At 39.5% G+C, this 18090-nt stretch overlaps 1 protein-coding gene across 2 annotated transcripts in view; it reads right to left on the bottom strand.

Annotated features, from left to right (window-relative positions):
- The window catches only part of LOC101851930 (ankyrin repeat and SOCS box protein 1), a 20289-nt gene continuing 2199 nt past the window's right edge, over positions 1-18090 (bottom strand). Inside the window, exons 2-7 of one of the 2 annotated variants that reach the window (XM_005093579.3) lie at positions 13881-14057; positions 13380-13484; positions 11859-11975; positions 9376-9474; positions 7641-7781; positions 1-4798 (exon numbers count right to left, since the gene is read on the bottom strand). In XM_005093579.3, coding sequence (XP_005093636.1) covers positions 4280-4798; positions 7641-7781; positions 9376-9474; positions 11859-11975; positions 13380-13484; positions 13881-14033 — 1134 coding nt within the window. In that variant the 5' untranslated portion in view covers positions 14034-14057 and the 3' untranslated portion in view covers positions 1-4279. The remainder of the gene's footprint in view (positions 4799-7640; positions 7782-9375; positions 9475-11858; positions 11976-13379; positions 13485-13880; positions 14058-18090) is intronic. The other variant, XM_005093580.3, reaches the window with a different exon arrangement.

Genomic DNA, 18090 nt, shown 5'->3' with positions numbered 1-18090 from the left:
TGACAAACATTCGAGGTTTATTTGCCACAAGTGCCACCTTAAGACCTATGACACTGTAGAAGTTGAGAACAGAATGTTTCTTGACAACCAGGGAAAAGAACAGGGTGTCCCCTACGGCCGTATTAAGAATTTATCCTCATTTGTTGATAGCCTGTTAGATGAGTATGTTGGGAATGACCCCCTTGTGTGGCCTGACACAATACCACAAGAGGAAGTGTGGATCGAAACTGGGGGGGAGGGGGGGGGCATGGCAAAAACTCGTTCAAAATGACACTTCAGACAGTCAATACATCCAAGCCCAATGCTAAACAACACACAATAGTCATTGCTACAGCCGCAGTAAAATACACACATGAAAACATCGTAAAGTTTTTTTTAGCTGGGGGTCTTGGAGATGACATCGCATCATTATCGGCACATACATGGAGGGGGAAAAGGCTGAAAATCTTCGTCAATGGAGATTATGATTACATGTGCAAAATGTACGGTCTGTCGAGTCCACAAGGAACGCACCCATGCCTGTGGTGCTTGATACCTAAAGCTGACTTTGATGCCATTTGGTGAGTAGATGCCCACTTGGGTTGTCTTTATTCTGAGCTATTTATTTAGAGAATTTCACTGACTACTTTAGTTGTTATATAACTTTTAATTCGGTGTATATAACCTTAATTACCACAGAGAAGAGTGGCTGTCTTTGATCACATGTTGTTGACAAACTATTCCAGATATCTTCGTTGCGTTTTCACAAACTATACATTAATTTTAAAAATAGAAACTCATTGATGAAACAATTTGTGTCTGTTGATAGTTTTTCTTTATTTGGTGAGCGTTGAAACAAAACTGTGTAAAATTGCCGTGGTATGTAACCCCGCGCGTGGAGTGAGCGCAGGTAGACTGACCGGTAGCTGACCCCGGTCACGCTGACCTAGCAGCGTACGGCCTGGCAAAACTAAACGACCGCTGATTCGGCGCTGTGTATAACGAACACTTAGATTCAACGAGATTTTAGGTCACACCTGGCGACCTCGTTGAATTCGAGTTCCACTGTACTTGTGCAACTTGTGCACATGCACACCAGCATCACTAGCCCATGAGCACAAACACCCATGCACACACACACACACACACACACACACACACACACACACACACACACACACACACACACACAAAATATGTTCTGATAAGCATCACAGCAGTGGTAATAGGCGAACAAATAAACAGTACATTAATGCTTCTCTGAACTCAATAAATGTACCACAATTTTTTGCAAGTCAACACAACCAAAACCAGGACATATGAAGGCACTAAACAATGTTTTACTAAAATGACTAGATAAAACCTGGAGAGACAATGCAGTTTCTTCAGTATTCACACAGCAATGTCAGTGTTTGTAAAATTTTAAAAACCCTCAATTCTGTCATTTGTATATTGTGCCTGTGAACCCAACAAAAACAGTGCTGTGTAGACTTCACTCATCTCTTAACACAAAGAAACCTTTTTCTGTGGTAAGAGTGGATGGAAGGCTTTAAAAAGTCCCTATACAATTATGTAAAATTAAAAGTCCCTGTCATCCGAACTGTAGTCTGATCCTACTATCCACTTAAACAACAGCAAAACCCAGACACTCCCCAAACGGTCAGTTACCACCTCTTCAATAAACTGTGAGTTAAAAAAGAAGTCCTTAATAAACCCATTTATTTCAATACATAGAAGTCTTGTGAGATGGCGACGTGTAGGAGGAAAATAACTGCACAATTTCTTAGCAAATGAAAGAAATCTATAATTCTGACTATTATTATTCACCACAGATACACCTCTCCTCACACTCTACCCATAAAAATATGTAGGCTAATGTACACTGAATCTTGTCAAAATTCCCAGTGACAATTAGATCATTTTAATCCATTGTAACTATTCACATCAGTCTAGCTTCTAAATGTTGCAAGATATATCAATGCTACTTCAACGAAATTAAAAAAAAACAACTCTTTATCATTTGAATGAATTTGAAAAAGGCTTAAAAACTCTCATTCAACGAACAAGGATTCACCGAAAGAAGGATGACCCCATTATTTTTATTCGTAAAAATAAACGAACGAACCCGTATCCACCGATCACTTATAAGTAACTTCGGAATCACCAAAGTCAAGAGTAGAGAAAACAAGCCCAGCTGATGTAGGTTTGTGCATTTTTGCAAATAACTTTTATCTACCTGTATGCCAGTCCAAAGGACCACTGATCTCGCAGCACAGTGGATCATAATTTACACTTATTGCAGATAACGCATTGCATAGGGCCTACTGCAAGTGAACCACCATGGACATAAAGCCATTTTGCGAGGACAATGCCATAATATCCCTTCCCAACTACAGATCAGTTGAAGCGATAGTGACAGTATACGCACCCAGCTGTGCTCAGGTCTGTGGGCCCACACTGGCAGCGAAAGTCATGCCAGACCATAGCAGCAGGCCCTAGTGTATTTTTTTCACAAACTATCTACCAAACCTTCTGTCATATGACACAGGTCTGTATTTAAGTAAAGTGTGCTTTTACACTATGTAGGCTTTAGCATAGTCCATTGTATACCAATACACCTGGAGTTTTCAACATTAGCCATAATCTTGGAGCTCAGTCAATACATTGTTATGGCATCGATGAAAAATGGTTAAACTGTTAAACCACACCGCAGTTGACTGGGGAAGTTGAAGAGGGGAAAAATAGGGTGGATCTTTACAGCGAAAATAGTAGGCCTATAGCACCAATCCCTCATTCAACTTTTTGGGAAGACAATGATAAATATGAGATGAGAGCTGCCATGGATCGAGGAACATGTAAACTTACGAGACACCAAAAACCTGTACTTGAAGGAATTGATCAAGCCTTTCTGATGAGGTTGATATAAAAACAAACAAAGAGACAAATACACTGAGTACAATGAAACAAAAAGAAAAATCTTACATATGTGCAACATTTTTCCGGTAGCCAAGTGAAACATTTTCCCACACAAGCAGGTATTTTGGGGCGCCACTGACTACTTTCCTTTACACGTGCACCAATTACAACCTCACCGAGCTCTTGAACTCAATTGACTTGGAAAGTCGTTCCCGACCACTTCGCTGTACGCAGGCCAGATGGGTTGACCTCACAAGCTGGACCTGGCCCACGGGACTGTAGTTTAGTGGCCCCTCCTCTACGAACAATGAACAATTTTGCAACACAAATGCCATTTGTGAAGTTTTGTCAAATCTGGAACCATCGTATCGGACAAGATGAGACAAATTTCAACATTAACACATTTTTTCACAAATCATAATTTTCCATTTTTCTAAAGAACTGTAGTAAATGATATTTCAAAAAATAAGCTGCAACAAAAGGTGTCAACATTTCTTGACAAAGCTAGACATCTTCTGCCTAACAATCAGATACTTTCCATGGGTCACATGACGTCACTTGAAATAGACGTAAATTTATTGGCAGTTAGTTTTAGCCCTGATTATTGTAAATCATATGATTGCACTTCAGGGTTTATCAAGTTTTAAAAGTTGTCTCTTTTTGTTAAATATATAGCAACGGGAAGCAAGTTGCATATTAATGGTTTGGTGTAGAAAGAATTTAGAAATTTATTCAGCTTTTCTTTAAAAAAACACCGGTTATGGGTCCCTGAATCATTAATCATCCTCCGGCCAGACCCAAAGCTGTTTTACAATTATTCGTATGAATGGGAATTCATTTTACATGATTTTGTCTCATTTTGTAAAGTACCAAGGATGAAATGTAGCATTTTGTCTATTTTTGAAGGGGAAATCTCATCAATTAAAAGGCCTAGAATCCAACATATGATTCCATTACACAATAAATATCAGTGAAGCCTTAACTTAAGGTTTATATCATCTTTACCCTAAACACAAAGTTGCTATGGTTTGTTCAGTATAGGTAAAGAACAGAAATTTTCATTTTTCTCAAAAATGAGTAAAATTGCATTTTGTTGCAAAACTGTTCATCTATAAACAAACACATGCCAGTGGGAAAAGTAAAGAAGACAGTAAATATTGCACTTTTGCATCTGAGTAAATATTACACCTGTGCGTCTGAGCACAGCTAATCTCTCTCTCTCTCTCTCTCTCTCCCTCTCCCTCTCCCTCTCCCTCTCACAGATACACACGCACATGTATACACACACACACCCATTTATGCTGGTGTGCACAAAGGGTCTACTTAATACTATCCCCCCATGCCACAGGGGTGGGGACAGGCTCATTGTCACCACTCAAGAATCCTAGGAGTCGTCTGGTATCAAAAGTTCCTTCTCAATCCTTACATCTTCCATCATGATATATTCCTTCAATGTTACTGGCACCTCCAACTTTGGCACCACCAGACTCAGGGCTCGGTGTTGATGAAGCTTACTCAAGCGATTCCTGATCCTCAAGCGGCACAGAAATGCCAATGACCTCGCTTGAGAGGACTCAACAAGGTACTTTTTGACCACCAGCGCTTTCAAATGAACTTCATTTGCTTCCAAAAACCCAGGGGGATATCTGTTGAACTGTCGATATTTCCTTGAAAACTCCGGTTCAGTATAAATTTCCATCATGCCAATAAGAAGTGTAGCATCACTGAGTCTTTGACTTTCTAATTGAGATAAACTGTCTCTTTTTTTCTGTGCTAGCTGTCTGAGGAAGTGGTCGTCCAAAATATTGTGGCCAGCTTCTGTGAGGAATTTCAGCACATTGTCCACAAATAAAGCTGTATACCCTGGTTGCTCTAGGAAGCAGAAGATTAGGGAAGAGACATTCTGAAATGCACAAAAAAGACAAAATTAGCTAAAACAATTATTTGAAATCATGCTGTGCACAGAATCAAAAATAGACAAAATATAAAAAGATAAGCCATTCTCAAAAGATCAGCTTAAAAACATTGCAACAAACTACAACCCAACTTTTCAAATGGTAAATTTTTATGCTTGTTATAACTTTGATTTAATCTATAGTGCCTTTGTTTCTAATTTAGATTTAGATACAACACTTTCACAGTAAAATAAATCAATCTATAACTCCTCTTGAATCCTTATACCAGGAACGCTATTATATCCGAAATTTAAAATGGATCTTTTTTTTTGGGGGGTGCAAAAATGCAAAGCTCACAAGCATCATTCGTCTTTAAATAAAATATGCAGACATAGTTATTCAAGCATTGAGGAAGGAAAACTTTACGAAATAACAAAAACCACACAAATCCACAGCATTTTCCCAAAACACGAACATAATTATTTCTTTAAGTTATGAGCTTTAGTCGATTTAAACTCAGGAATAGCATCAATTTTGTCATTTCTTAATTGAAATAAAAATCTTTCATACAAATTTCCTTCCAGTCATGCTCACTTCTGAGAATGGCTCATATTTTTTAGTGCATGTTCTAACAATATATACAGTCGAACCTGCCTTAACGGAAACCTGCATAAAACGGAAACCTCTCCAACGTGGAAACGGAAAGAAAAATCCGTTCCCTTCGGAGGGTTTCACCTGTGTAAGATGGAAACTGCTTTGCCCGCTCAGCACTGATTTGAAACAAAACTCGCAAGTTTGGTTCCGCCAGCTCTTAACTTAACGCCATGGCCATGCCGCTGGGAGAGGAAAGGGAGTAGGGGTGCAATTAGGGGGTAGATGTTACCCCATCATGTAAGCCCTGAGCGATGCAGATGGTCAGGGTGGTGTGGGTGCGAAATCTCACGACTGCCCGTGAGAGTGCTCGAGTAGCGAACCACTGCAGAAACTTTCATGGGTAACCAGAAGCCAGAGGTGTGAAATTAGATTGACCAATGCCTGCTGCCCTGGTCGCAAAGCCAGCCGAGAAAAGAGTTCTTCGAATCGTTATTACATGATGGCAGTGAGGGGTGGCATTGGTCGACTGTGCTTGTTACACCGGCGGGTGGGGCTAAGGGTGGAAGCAAAGGAGATGTTCTAAGGTTTCTGTTTTTAATAGGTCAAACAGTGGTCCTATGAAAGGCAAGCACTGGTGGTAATTGGATAAATAAGACTGACGCATGTCATTTTCAGAGAGGATAGCAATGGAGAGGTGTGAAGTTTTGACTACTGCTTGCCGATCGGACAAGTGATCCTTGATCCCACCCCCCCACCCCCTTTCCATCTCCCCCTAAATTCCCCTGTCTAAGACAGAAATGGGTCAGTGATCAACTTGCCCAGTGAGGAAAAAAAAGAAGTCTTCAACTCCAGCGGGTCCTTCTGCTCCAATTTCATTGCCGAACAACAGGCTATCACCAACACAGCAAACTACATCAACTACTTGTTTGACACTAACCCACTTGCTACCATAGACATCGTTATATTTACAGACAGCATTTCAACACTAGAGACACTTGAGAGTGGGACTGATGTGAACAAAGATATATTGCATTTGATTTGGAGTCTACATAACTTGATAAGTAGGCATCACATCAGAGTAGTCCTACAATGGATTCCTGCCCACACTGGGATACCGGGAAATGAAAGAGCTGATGCTCTGGCAAAGAAAGGAGCTAGTCTCCCTCAGCCTGAAATTCCTACGAATTACACCACCTGCTGCCAAATGATCAAGTCAAACCTCAAGGAAGAGTGGATGAATGATTGGGCCACAGGTACGACAGGAAGGAGGATGTATGGCCACATGAATAAACCACTGGTCAAAGATCCAATCAATGAGTTGAGGAGGGGAGATCAATCCATAATCTTCCAATTTAGAACACAACATGTACCCCTCAACCAACATCTCAACTGAATTGGAGTAAAGCAGTCTGCTGCCTGCCCACTATGTGACTACCCCTCAGAGACAGTGGAACATCATCTGTTTTTCTGTAGAAAACTAACTGATTTAAGGGGATGTTTTCTTCCCAAGCTACCCCACACATCTAATTGCCTCTACTCCTCAAGACAACAATTAGAACAAACATGCAACTATTACCGAATGGCATCATGCAGAAGAGTTAACGCTCAGATGCTACTGGATCGCTAACAACAACAACAAGACAGAAAACCCGACTGTATATGTAGGAAATTGTCTAAAAATATTCATACGTCAAAATAACCCAGTCTAAGGCTTACAGAATATATGTAATACAGTCTAGCATGCACACAGAGAGACATGCCCATAGTGAACAGACTTTCTGGTCCCAAATTTGTTCTTATGCACCTATTCTTTTTATTTAAAAGCGACTTTGTTTCAAATTCAGACCCTTTGTTTGCAACTCTCTGGGACATTTGGGATGAAATGACAAATTAAATAGTTATGTCCAAAACCTAATAGACTATTTTACGTCTCTTTGATTTCTCACAATTTTGCCAAGCCTGATTTTTTAAGGTCAGTTTGGAGCGACCATGATCTCGGGCATCTCTAAACATAGAAGAATTATTAATTAGACAGAATTTATAAAGCTTTAAATGGGTATGCTGCATGAGTGTGTAATGAGAGGCTTTAACACGATGGTTGGATGATTACATTTTCAAGTTTCTTTAGGATGCCACTGTATAAGAAACTAAAAACTTCAGAAATTGAATAAAAGGGCTCAAATCTCTAAAAATTAGAAAACCAAAACAATTTCACTGAAATGAGAGATAACTACAAAGACAAAATCTCTTCCTTACTACACGTCTGCTCGAATCTGTGGGTAGCCAGCCAATGGTAGGATCCTTAGAGCAGCCATTTTTTATGACAAACACAGTAGCTTCTAGGTGGAAATGTATCAAGCACAGATCAAGAGAACTGTAGAATAACGACTGACTTGCCTGAAATGAAAAAGCAGAATTTCTATCTTGAGAGTTAAAAGATGTACATTGTAACCAGGTAAAACGTATTGTTTCATACAAATTTCCTTTTGAGTTTTTGACCCAAGATCAGTTTTAGTGCATGTTTTAAGAATAAATATGAAATTGCCTGAAAATATTCACAAGTCCAAATAACCTCGCCTAGGACTTATCTTTTCCAATCACAGGCTGAAACCTGTCAGTAAAATATGGAGTGCTAGAGTTCAACCAAGTTGAAACTGACAGAACATTCTACTTATTTCTTCCACAGGACAAGCAATGCTATCATCAGCTGTCAGAATTTACTCTCACTTCCACTAATTCACTTTGAGCAATTCACTAACTGAAAGAGCTGCAGAGCTGGCCTTCCATAGAAAACTAGATGTACATCTCCCCTCGACGCTTTACGGCTACAGAGGATGAAAAAGTAAATATAACAAACAAAATCTCCCAAATCAACACGTGAATTATTCACTCAGGAATACAGGATGGATATCTGTTACAAACATAATTTTGCAAGTGAAGGGCCCTTTTTATAAAGTTTAAAGAATTTTGAAAAGTTTTGATTCATAGAAAATAAGAATTTGAATTCGAAGCCTCAAGTAACACGCAGTAGACAGCCCGTTAAAAACAATGGACTCTTGAAAAGGTTAAGGTGGTCCATGATTTGGTGAACTCTTTGTTTAGTCTAGTAAGAGTTTTACGGCGCTCGCAACTGCACAAGGTCACATGAGCGCGCGAAACACAAGTTGGTGAACTCTGACCAATACCTCATCATCTTATCAGAGTTTTGGGGGAGCTTGGGACTATAATTTGTTGATGATGAAGGGAGAAAGACCTAGCACTTCCAGCAAGATAGGGTTGCTCCACATGACACCAGAGCTGTTCTGGGCTGGGTAAACAACCATCCTGGTTACTGGACAGTCAGTCCAACTGAACACAACTGGACCCCAAACGAGCTGGACTTGAATCCACTGAACTTTCACCATTGACGGTGTTTGAAGCACAAGATGTCTGGGAAAATGTTCGAAAGTATCCAAGATTTAAGAGAAACTGTCACAGAGAGCGCAAGAGAAATTTCCCTCGAGCACTGTCAACGAGTGATTGTCACTTTCATTGAGCGTGTGATTTACTCGAAGTCGGGGGTGTCCAGAAGATATCTTGTAACTTTGTGGCAATCATACTCAATTGTAAGTACTGGTAATGCATAATAAATCCGGATGGATGTTCCACGTTTCAGCAAATTTTGGAGTTTGTACCTATATTTATACAGTTTTATTTGCATTTTAAAAAATTTTTACCAACTTTTTTCAGGTCACCTGGTACATTACCTATTAAATTTTTGTGTTACAAATTCCGTAAAAACTCTTACTAAAACTAGGAGTGTGAACAGGGTAAAAGACCAAATTACTTTCATCCACTGAACTAGATCTAAGACTACAAAATATTTCAAGACAGTCAATAAACCAAGAAGTCTATCATTAATTTTTCAGAAGTTTTTCTTCTATCTTTTACACATAAAAAATATGTTTACAGGTAACAAGTATCAAGCTTCCAAACACTGTATATAACTTACAATAACAGCAACTTTTGTCAGCCGTGCTCCAGCATTTACAAGTAACTTCATGACATCTACGTCATTGTTATTTGCTGCAAGTCCCAAGGGACTGTAGTTCTGTAATTGCAATAAAACCAATATATTTCTCAATAGTCAATAAATAAAAATCAAACAGGCAAAAAAGTATCCAAAAATTCTAATACAAAATATTCAGTCTACTTCCATAGAAAGTATTCATGAAATCATCATTGACATTTTATTTTGCATCATGTGCCTGTATGCAGGGGACATGGGGTCATGTGCATGTGATTATATGGGTGTGTTAGCATATGTGTTCAAACCGGCAATATTTCATCAAAGAGTGGTAACAGAAGTCATTTGTACACGTAAATCCTGCTACAAAGAACTAAAGACAGAAAGGAGAAATAAAAATCTAAGACAGACATGTTGGTGAGCTGAAGTTTAGGTCTACAGTGAATTAGCATCATAACAGTCATCAATAGACTGGGCCAATGAAAACACTTTCTTGAGCTTGAGTAAAGAAGCACATTGACACAATGACTGTCATTTAATATTATATGAGATCTGTCCCAGAAGTAAGTTTCCCTGTTCTGCAAAGTAGTCTCTTTCCCACAAATCAAAAAAGACAGTGATTGGAAGACAAGGATAAAATTGTGCTCAAAACAAATGCTGCCAAAAGGCTCTGACCAAAGCAGACATGGTCACTGCGTTTGATCATAGCTACGTCAGATGAAAAAGTGCATGGAGATCAACAGGTTGTTATGCTGAATAAAAATCATGTTTCTATAGATATACACAATTTGCATTCAGAAAGCATGGTTTGTACTTCTTGACTTCAATGCGATATATCAATCAAGACTGACTCCATCAGATTCGGTGCAGACTGAAGAAACTGCCCTGTCACTTGTACCTCTTGACCGGCTGACCACCAGGCCCCAGGAATTTGAAGAAAAAAAATCGCCGAGACCCGGGAAAGCCCCGGGAATTAGAGGAAATCTGTAAATTGCCTCAGGAATGACCCAGGCAAATAATAAATAATTAAAACCAAATCCGATAGGGTCAGTAAATTCATTTTTGCAGGTCGCGATTGAGTTATTCGTTTGGCTTTTCCCGGTCTGATAACAAAACTTTTATGACAAGCAGCTTGTGAGTTATAAACGCTGTGTCGCCGTTAAAATAAATCAATATTTGTGACTTCAGTCACTAAAGAAAAAAAAAGAAAAGAAAATCAAACGTCATATTTTCAGCTTGTTGGGCTCGTCAACGTGACCGGTCAGTGAACCTGCGCACGCTCGCATCCAATGTCATAATGTGAGTATGTTTGCAGGGGTCACCAAAGTTCATTCAAAGCCTGAGTGTTGCGGAATATTTTGGACTCAGGAGTGGGGAGAGAATTATTGATTTTTTTTAAAAGATACGCTCGGGTTGTTTGTGAAGGTGTCTGTCAAAGTTCCTGAGACTATTTATGTATTCATAGTTCTTTTAAAGTCTGTCAAAGTTTTTCATTGTACATGTCGTCAATGTAGCAAGAGTCGATCATCATTAAGCTTTTTATCTTGTTCTCGCTAATCTCACCTGTTTCTCCCATGACTACTTTATCGAGTTCTGACTTGGTAGTTTCATCTCTTTCGACACAGGAAGGCCATATAAGAGACAGCCGCTCCGGCCACAAATCTCGGGAAAAATGGGGGCCCAACGAGACTCGAACCCGGGATCTTCAACATATGAAGCGTGTGTCTTACCACTACGCTACAGTGACTCCTGTTGTTTATTTTGTAACACCCTACAGTACACAGATGGTCATTTCGAAGGCTGATCACTTGATCTCACAAGAAGGCGCCGAGGGGGGTGTGAATAAAAAGCCGAAGCTCAAGAGTATCTTACTGTCGGGATTCGAACCTTTTGGCCAAAGTCCGTCAACCTGCCGGCACGTCTTCTTAAAAAACAACCCCGCCCCACAGTACACTACAAAATCATGTTGGGAGGTCCTGGCTGCATACATATCCCCAAGTGATCACATCACAATTCCCTGGCCGCATAATGTGTCCTCGATGACCACATAAAGGTGCCCTGATCGCAAACTGGTCCCTTCACATGGTGTTTTAGAAAGATCATCCTTCTTGGCAATATAGCCGAGAATGCTCTATTATACATCTATTGGCCAGAGGATGTGCAAGTTTGCAGGCCAAAATTTTTTTAGTTATCTCTATTCGTTTGGCTGTTTGAGCAAATTAAGTGAGAAATGGCCGCAAATAGTGTCTTTACTCTAGTTAAATAAGTGCTTTTGGAGCCATTATTAAACTTTCTGTTTCAAATTAATAAATATGTGCAATTAATTTTTTTTTAAGAAGAATCTTTTTTTTTCTTTTTTTTTCCACCTCTGTATCTAAGGGTAGTAAATTGAGGCTTTTTAAAACTACAGGAGACAAGGTCATCGTCTAAAACATTCAAGAGATTGTAAGTAGGTATGGTATACTCACAATCGAATGTGCATTCGGCATCTGATATGAATTGATATTAGCACCATGCTGCAAAAGTGTCTTTACTAAGTCCATATTCCTGAACTGCACAGCCATTGCAAAGGGGGTTGACCTGTGCTGTAAAGAGAAATTTATGGTTTGTATCACTGAGTCACTTTAAAAAAAAATACTACAGAGGCCAAAATACCTCCTATAATTTCCTGCTCCTTGAAACCCAGTAATCATGAGAAACCGAGTAATCGTGACATTTGAAAATAATGTGTCTGTCTGACTCACAGTAAACAGTTGGTACAATTGCTTAAATAAATCAAATTCAGTACAATCAAACTGGTATCAATTCAGAAACATCTGGCTAGGGTGGCCTCCACCTTTAATCTCATTCTAGAAAATCAGATTAGCGGCTATCCCCTACCATCCTAAGAGTTTCTTTATTTACCCCTATCCAAAGTAAACACTTTTATCTATTTATAGACATTGTCTTTACCCTATCAATAGTATTATTTCGTTTTAGTTAAGTCTTCTTTTTTGGTAAATGTTTTACGACACTCACAAATTTTGTTAATTTCAAACTTTTCATGTAGAAAGTTTGTATAACCACAACCATCTTCCTAATCTTGCTGATGAAGGTACAGTGTAAACCTGATATAACAGGGATGGTGGGACCAGAGAAAAAGTCCTGTTATATCAGACCCCTGTTACATCAGAAATGCAAGGGCAGTAAGCATTTGTGGACTAATCCAGCTGTATTTATTCATGGGTAATTTCCCTTGCCACAAGTACCCACTAAACAGGGTGTGCTTGCAGTGGCGTGGCTTGCGCGGGTCTGTCTGTCTGTCTGTCTGTCTGTCTGTCTGTCTGTCTGTCTGTCGGTCTGTCGGTCTGTCTGTCTGTCTGTCTGTCGGTCTGTCTGTCTCTCTCTCTGTCTCTCTCTCTGTCTCTCTCTGTCTCTGTCTCTCTCTGTCTCTCTGTCTCTCTGTCTCTCTCTCTCTCTCTCTCTCTCTCTCTCTCTCTCTTATTTTTTAAACATTGTTAACGAGCCTTTGTCCCTGCTATAACCAATTGAGCTTTGATGAGGCCCTGTTATTGCTGATAACTTTTAATAGAGACAAAGAGTAGGAAAAAATGGGGATTTTAAAACTCTCTGTTATTACCGGATCCCTGTTATTACCGGCTTGTTATATATATGGTTTCCACTGTATCTATTACAATTTCCGAGGTAGATTGGAAGCTGTATTATCAAACCCGAAAGGGACCTGAATTATTATTCTCACCTTCTGTGAAATACTTTTTCTCATTTCAGCATTCTGATCGGGAAAGTAACACTTCAAAATGACCTACAGTATGCCAATTCAACAACAATTAAGTAAGGCAGCTACATGACAGCTAGATCATTCACGACGTGAACCATTTACCTTAGACTTGGAAACAACAAGAAATGGAATAATATATCATTACATTTTTCACTTATGATACAGCAGCATTGAACCTAATAGTGAAATACGAGTATGCCATTCAACTTACCCTTCCAGTCTTATTCGGATCTGCCCCTGCTCGCAGCAACAAATCCACAGACTCCTTATTCCCCCTGAAGACAGCATGGTACAGAGCAGTCACTCCTTCGCCTTCCTGGTAGACACCCAAAAAAAGTTTTATATATATATACATAAGTATATGCATGTTCTTATTGCTTTAAGACACAAATAGGTGATTTGAAGGCAAGTAGCACTCTGGGGGTTACCTGAGGTCTATTATTTAGCTGAAATAGACCCTCAGTTTTCAGATTGATACAATAGAAAACTGTAATTTTTTAACTGGACCTTTCCAATTCAAGGGTTGTACCTCATTCTCTTAAACTTGAAAATTATTTTTATAAACACACAGTGTAGTCCACACCACTGTCAAAAAAGCTTTGAAATTGACCGTTTCAAAATTAGGATCACCCCTAACATTTTTAAAACAGACTTGTGGGGTGTGTGTGTGTGTGGGTGGGGGGGGGGGTGGGGGGGGAGGGGGTTCACTTACTGTAAGGTCGTTTATGTATTCACCACAAAATGCAAGAGCTTCCTTCAGCAAATGTATGGCATCTGAGTTAACTGCATGTATAATGTAAGAACTTTTCCCCCACGATGGGTCCTGCAGCATCCTATTGAGGCCTTGCTCAAAAGGTGTTGCCATTTTATGAGAGCTACCTATGAACCACTGAGGAGGAAAACAATAAAATTAGATTAGCATAGAAGCTCAAAAGTAATGAGCACTACACAAAAATAGAAAAGGGGAAAAGACAATAAACAGTAGACAAAAGTAAATTTTCACTTTTGAACCCGCACACCTGCACGGATTTGAGGGCTAAACAGCCATATTTTTTTTTTCAGAACACACACACACATACATCCACTAAAATTTTCACAAATCACCTATTTTCAAGAAAATATCAAACCTAACTGCAAAACATCAAATTATGGTGAAATACAGTGGGGGCGTCCCTCCCCCGGTATCCCCATGATTTTTTTAACCCTTATGCTGGGGCCATGCTATTAAAAACAATTGAAATACTACACAATTGAGCCTATCGTATCATTTGTATTATTTTTTTTATTCATTGTCATAGGCCTACATCTCATAAACTAATAATATGCAGTCAAAATAAAGGGGATTTTTTGGTTGTTTTGGTAAAAGCGCTTTAAGGAGCTCGCAACTGCTTAAGTTCATATGAACGCGCGAGGCACAATAAACATTTTCAAGTTGGTAGGAATTAATTTTGAATTTTGCTCAGGTGGCAGCCAAAGCCTTTTCTCATCAATTTTGGACCACCAAGGGATCTTTAATATATACTTGCCAAAAGGATCTCTGAGATTTTTCACCCAAACCGAGAAGGCTGGGTGTTAGATCTTACCTAAAACCTACCGTAAGATCACAGGTGTGGCTGAAAGACAGCAGTAAGGAGCCAAGGAGTAGCAATAGAAAGGCTGCAGAAAGAGTCAGGAGCTCAGAGGAGTTTTGCAGAGGGGGAGGGGCGGAGGGCAGAAAGTGGAGATGAGAGCAGATGACAGAATATGGCGAGAGAGCAGGAAAGGAGGAGAAAGGAGAAAATTTTAGAGAAGAAAATTTTCCGTCGCTGTCAGGTTTTCAAAACTTCTCTACCACGAGAATGAGAGCCCACTAATAAAGCAGATTTTTAAAATGAATCAGAAAACAAAAAGAGCTTTAAAATTAAAATACAGTATAACCCGGATAGGTCGAACACAGATTACTAGAAATAATGCATCCATTGAACTATGCCTGCGGTCCCATTTTTTCTTCTTCTTTATCTTTGTAAGAAAATTACGCGAAGCTCGAACACAAACACTAAAGAGCACAACTAATTACGCCACCATATAGGTCTAAAGTTAATGTCCTTTGAGGTGCACTTGAGACAAAATAATAAGAGGCCTAATAATTTTTTTTTTATGGAAAAGGCAAGGTTAGTAAAACACCCTCCCTCCTCCCTCCCCATTCCACAGAAGCAGCTAGCTGAGCTTTTTTTAGCACGCTGCTCAACAGGCGTGCCCTCTGCACGTGCCTAGGTCATAGGCCTAGTTAGGCTTGTGCGGAGCAGGCGAGAGGAAAGGTTGAGCATCACCCGATACGCCACCCCACCCCTCTTTGCAATGGATTGTGCGCTTGGTGGGAGAGGCGGGGTTTGTTTCGTCATCGCGTTGTTGATTACTTGTAGCGATTTATGTGCTTATCATGTCAAATCGTTTATTATGTTTTGAAAAATTTGAAAAGGCACCAGTCGATTGGTGCAAACTAAAGACCTCTCACATTGACCCACGCAATTAAGCTGTCTTGGTACCGGTTGGCTTATTACCGATCGAACTCGAAAATGTTGCTCATCATATTTCTCATTCCCAATCAGCCATTTTCAAATTCTCTTTAATTTCAAATTCAAGTCAATAGGCATAAAATCTAGACTGTCCCCGTAGAATTATGCAAATTTAGATGGCCAAATTAAGCCCAAAAAATGCCAAATTATGCAAGTTACCATAACACCATTCGCGACATGTTTTGCAGTTTTTCAACAAGAATTTTCAGGATTTTTATGTTTTATGTACAGAAAAATTGAAAACAGAACATATCAGTATCAGTAATTTGTTGTGTATTTGGAAAGAAAACAATACACATCAGTCAGAAAAAAAAACAACCAAAAAATATCATCTCTGTAACTTTCAGCTGTAGATCTAGATCTAGATCTCTATATATAGAGGAAAGATCTAGATCTAGATCTCTATATATAGAGGAAAGAAAAATGTAAAAAAAAAAAAAAAAAGGACATCTGGACCTCTGATGCCGGCACATTACTAAAACCAGGGACACCTGTCAAACATGAAACATCAGCAGACATGAGAACAACAACTTTTGATGGATTGAAAAATTGAACATGCTCAAGGAACAAAATCCCAACCCATAACCAAGATCTTCTATTAAGGGAAATAACCAACTAGTCACTTAAATGAGACTTATAACGGTGATTACCTCCCTTTAGTCACATGGCGAGGGGTTGTTTCGTGAAAAGAAAGGAAAACAACGTAAAAAAACGCAGGGAATCCAAAATTATGCAAGTGTTGCAGAATTACGCGAAAAAACGCGGGCGGGCAGCAGCCGCACAATTGCATTATAATCCAACGGGGACAGTCTAAAGATCTAACCTATCTGATCGAAGACTATAGCCGAAAAAAGAATTATGGCCAGCTCTATTTCTCCGCTCGGAAAAATAAACTTGAACTCTATTTCTCCGAACGGTTTCCGTTCTCAAGATTTTTTGGTTATTTGCGAATGGAGTGGCCCTCGTGCGTGCATGTGTGCGCATGTGTTTGTGTGTTCGTGTGTATAAGGTGTGATGAACGGGGGAGTCTTGTAACCTCTCACAATGTGTTACATCCACCACCCCCTACCCCCTTCTCTTGAGGGATTTTTTGTGATTTAGTTTTGGAAGTGCCTATTTGCAACCCCGCGCTGCGATTAGCGCCAGGGCTAAATAAAACGCCGTGTGTTAAATATAAGGCTTAATCTACGCTTCGTTGTTGGAAGTCCTAATGGCTGAATGGACAGCACGTCTGCATTTTTAAGTCAAACTATTGTTTTATGAGCATGGGTACGAATCCCGGTCCAAGAAGTTTTCGGAGTTTTTTCTTCTTCTCTTCCCGACTGACCAACAATTTTTTCCCATATAACTATAACTTGTTGCTTTCTGGTTTTGTCCGCAAGAGGAGCTTTTACCTACAAGAAAGTAGGTCAATACTTTTCCTTTTACCAATTTAGGCCTGGTTAAAGTTCAATAGTGGCTTTCCTTGGTCTGTGAATGTAATTATTTAAAAAAAATAATTTTAGGCTCAGGAGAAGAAAAAAAAACGTTCCGGGACCGGGATTCGAATCCATGCTTGGAAGCACTGAACATTAGAGAACGTAGACAGCTTGTATACGTTCTTTAGGTCTAACGTTAGAGAATGTAGACACTACCCCCTGCTAATTTAAACGCCGAAGCCTAGAAATCTAGATGAGGTGACGTCATGTGAGACAGCAAAATATAAAGAGCAGGCAGAGATAGATCTAGAGTAGTGTCTAGATCTAATAATTATTTTTAGGTATTGTATGACGACACTGCTGACAGGAAATAATCTAGTGCTTGGCTTAGACCAAGTTCCACCGTCTTGTTATTGTTATACCAGAGAGTTTACAGTAATACTAGAGAGATGGCACTTCGCCCGGATGCGCGTATCTGGGTCACCAGCTGATCGTGGAGAAACGCGCAGTAAACAAAACAAACTGCGTCCATTGTTCAAGGCATTTTCGTTGATCGCAGACAAGCATGGCCCCGGTTGGCACGAAATGTCGATGGTGTTCTGCTATAAACTGCACCTATTAAAATCAAAATCTGAGTTTCTTTCGATTTCCAAAGGATGACGAATATATTTTGATGAATAGAAAAATATAGATCAAAATAATGACAACGTGATTGTGGTCCTACCAGACTGACACTCCATGCACAAACTCAACACACTTCAACTTTGTAATATATCAGCTATGAATTGGTTTTTGGGTTTTTTTCCTTATCTAAATGCCCAACTTGAGCGTGCATTCTACTAGTGAAAGATATGTTACCTGGGTCAGCGAAAAGTTGTCTATACAAAGTGCCATCGATCGGTTTTGCTACTTTCTTTGTCCGATTACCACTTTTTTTCTTCTTTTTTTT

The sequence above is a fragment of the Aplysia californica genome, unplaced genomic scaffold, assembly GCF_000002075.1.
Source record: "Aplysia californica isolate F4 #8 unplaced genomic scaffold, AplCal3.0 scaffold00066, whole genome shotgun sequence".
NCBI lineage: Eukaryota > Metazoa > Mollusca > Gastropoda > Aplysiida > Aplysiidae > Aplysia > Aplysia californica.
The sequence above is the reverse complement of the archived record's forward strand: the minus strand, read 5'-3'. Positions and strand labels throughout refer to the sequence as shown.